Below are 3214 nucleotides of genomic sequence, written 5' to 3'. Positions count from 1 at the left end.
TCTTCAAGAGATGAAAATTTATTTTCCAGCATGGCTTCTAACTCTTTTTGTAGCTTGGCTTCTCTTTCTTCTCTACATTTCTCTGAAGACTCTATATACTCATAAAGGCCTTGTAGAGTAACTGTGCTAGGTCTGCCCTTGGTAATCTTTGGTCACTGTGGTGAAATATTCATACTTGAAATTATATGAGAAAATATGTATTAGAAAAAGAAAAAGGTAAGGAATGTGTGCACCTCATATCAACAAACCTGATTGCAGATCGCCCATGCCCACCCCAGCCCACAGACCGAAGAATATATGCGAAGAATATATAGAGTATGAGGATACTAATTTGCTTCCTTTATCTAGTATAGACAACACAGAAGACCTTTATCATAATTTTACTACAACCCTCTCATATTCTATTAACAAGTTCTCAATTGAAGTTTCAAATAATAAAAGAAATAGCAAAACCAATCAATGCTATGACAAAGATTGTAAAAGTGCGAGGAGAGCAATTAAGGAAGTTGTTGATGAATCTCTTAAAATGGACAAGATAAAAATATACAAAGCCCTAACTAAAAGGAAAAAGAGGCAGTACATTCGTCAAAGACAGGAGAAGCTCTTACACCTCTCTAAGGTAGCTCCTAAGAAATTTTGGAGGCAGATTCTGACTAGGAAGACTAAAGATAATAATAAAATTGCTCTTCACAATTGGAATTCCTATCTTAAAAAGCTTTATGAATCTAGAACCTTCAAATTAGTTATGAAAAGGGGAAATTCAATACTAAAATTTTTCTTTGTTAAAAGATTTATTCTAACCACCAATGTTAAGGCTTTAAAATCAAGAAATCTAAGGGAACCAAAATTATTAATTAGAGTTTTGAAAGGATTTATTTTATTGTTATTAATAATAGTGTTATCATAATAATATTTAATTAATTTTATTAATAAAGTCGAGTACTTATACCCAAATATCTTATTAAATAGAATAACCCTGAAGAGGATCAAAGAACTAAGCCAAGAAAAAGAGGGTATCAAGGGGCAAAGACTAAAGAACAAGCTATTAAGAGAGGGGCACAATGGGGAGGAAACCACTAAGAGGTGAAGACAGAGACCCACCAACTATTGATTTTCCAGCTGTTCGTTAGAAAAATGAGAACTCATATCTGACGATATTGTGAGAGAATGTACATCGTTACACAAATGGGAACTCATATCTTACCTAACCATATATATTTTAGTTATAATCAACTATGCAATTTAATGTATTTTCGGGCATGTGATACACAATTCGAATGTATATTTTAGGTATAATCGACGATGCACTTTAATGTATTTTCAGGCATGTGATACGCAATTCAAAGATTCCAAGCATTTGGACTTTTGTTTGAGCCTCCTCCCGAATCTTCCGGCCCCACACGACTTGTCCGCTACCAATGACAAACTTGTCATCTCCATCTATTTAACTGGATGGGGGACTTTTGAGAAGGGTAGTAGGTCAAGGTGAAGGGGCAGATGGATATGTCAATGGAGAACCGTCATATTTATTGCTCCCAAGTTTACCTGCCTGTAAAGGTGATCGAGTCTGTCCTGGTACCGCCTTCCCAACATTCTCCCAATACCGTCCTCTATCTTTCCAATCTGGACGACCATTTCCTTCTAAGGAGGGGAGATTTGATGTATTTCTTGTATACAGTAATGGCTCCAAGAATATTTACCCCGCCACAAATCCAGCTAGGGTTATTCAGGATGCACTGTCACAACTTTTGTCTTACTATTACCCACTCGCAGGCCGGGTAAGGAGAACACAAGACGGTCGTAAACTTGAGGTAGACTGCACGGGAGAGGGTGCTCTCTTCGTTGAAGCGGACACGGAGAGCACACTTCCAATCCTGGGAGAATTCGAGGAGCTTAAATCGTCATTCGAGCACCTGCTCTTTCAGTTTCCGCTCGCCGTAGAAATCGAGGAAGTTCCCCCTCTCATTTTGCAGGTAAATTGATTTTCATATACTCTTGGATTTCCCTTTGCAATTACTGGAAAAATCTTAATGAAATGACTGATCACAACGGGTGCTTTTATCTTGAAAATATAGGTCACGAGCTTCAATTGCGGGGGCTTTGTGGTGGGTGTGAGTATCAACCATAGTCTGTGTGACGGACGAGGGGCAGTCCAGTTTCTCATGGGACTTGCAGAGATAGCTAGAGGAGAGACGAAGCTTTCAATCGAAGCAGTGTGGCAGCGAGAAGATCTCAAACCGTAGCAGCCCTATCTGGTCCGTTTTCAGCAACACGAGCTCCTTGAAAGTGGATACTTCGTTAACCCTAATACTCCGCTGTCCACTGTGAAATCCGTGGATACTTCGTTAACCCTAATACTCCGCTGTCCACTGTGAAATCCGACGACCTGGTCTTCGCCTCATTTTATCTCAACTCGGATGCTTTCGAAAGGATAAAACGGCCCATCGTGGAGGAGCTGAAAGAGCACTGTACAACGTTTGATGATTTGGCAGCGTTCGCGTGGCGAGCGAGAACAAGGGTTCTGGGAATTCCTTTTCATCACGTTGTTAGGTTTATCTTCCCATTCGACGTGAGGAGGTCGTTCGACTCGCCTCTTGCAGAGGGATACTACGGCAATGGTCAGTACGTGGCGTGTACACACAGCAGTACAGCGGAAGAGGTTGTTAATGGATCCCTTTCACATGCTGTAAAGTTGATAAAGAAGGCAAAGTTAGCTGTAAATGAGTACGTGAGATCAGCCATCGCGTTCCTTGAAATGAAACGCTTACGCCAAGAGATCACTTTAGTCCCTCCGTGTGTCGACGATACATTTCTCACTGACTGGAGGTGGCTGGGATTTAACCAAGTGGACTTTGGATGGGGCGAGCCCCTCATTGCTTGCCCGGGTAACTGGCTCAAAATTTTGTATGCCCAATTTCATTTCTGCCTCCCAAGAAAACCAAGAGCGGAGTAACGATGGTCTTCTGCGTGCCACGCCCAGCATTGAAAACCCTTGAATCGGAATTACATGGTCTAATGTGAATCAGTGGTTACAGATCTCTAGTGGTAAATGCACCAGTTCACGTGCTATGGGTATGATATCACTGCACCAGCGTTTTGTTTCAATCATGCAGAATAGTTTGATTATTAATCAATCACAGAAAGCAGGGCTTGTCAGTTGTTTGTTGTTCAGAAGTAAAACGATCTCAAATAAGGAACTCCTCGTTTTAAGTCT

General features: G+C 40.9%; 1 protein-coding gene across 1 annotated transcript; it reads left to right on the top strand.

The window, feature by feature from the left end:
- Window positions 1-1312: 1312 nt before the first annotated feature.
- LOC149253854 (taxadien-5-alpha-ol O-acetyltransferase-like) lies at window positions 1313-2953 on the top strand. The gene is made up of 4 exons (XM_089454606.1): window positions 1313-1485; window positions 1679-1973; window positions 2076-2239; window positions 2431-2953. Exons 1-4 carry the CDS (start codon window positions 1313-1315, stop codon window positions 2951-2953), a joined length of 1155 nt encoding a protein of 384 aa, XP_089310732.1.
- Window positions 2954-3214: the final 261 nt, after the last annotated feature.

This window comes from Pinus tabuliformis, chromosome 7, assembly GCF_031772625.1.
Source record: "Pinus tabuliformis cultivar Carrire ecotype Pingquan chromosome 7, CPIR1, whole genome shotgun sequence".
NCBI classification, from domain to species: Eukaryota; Viridiplantae; Streptophyta; class Pinopsida; order Pinales; family Pinaceae; genus Pinus; species Pinus tabuliformis.
Note: the sequence above shows the minus strand (reverse complement) of the source record. Positions and strands in the feature narration are given on the sequence as shown.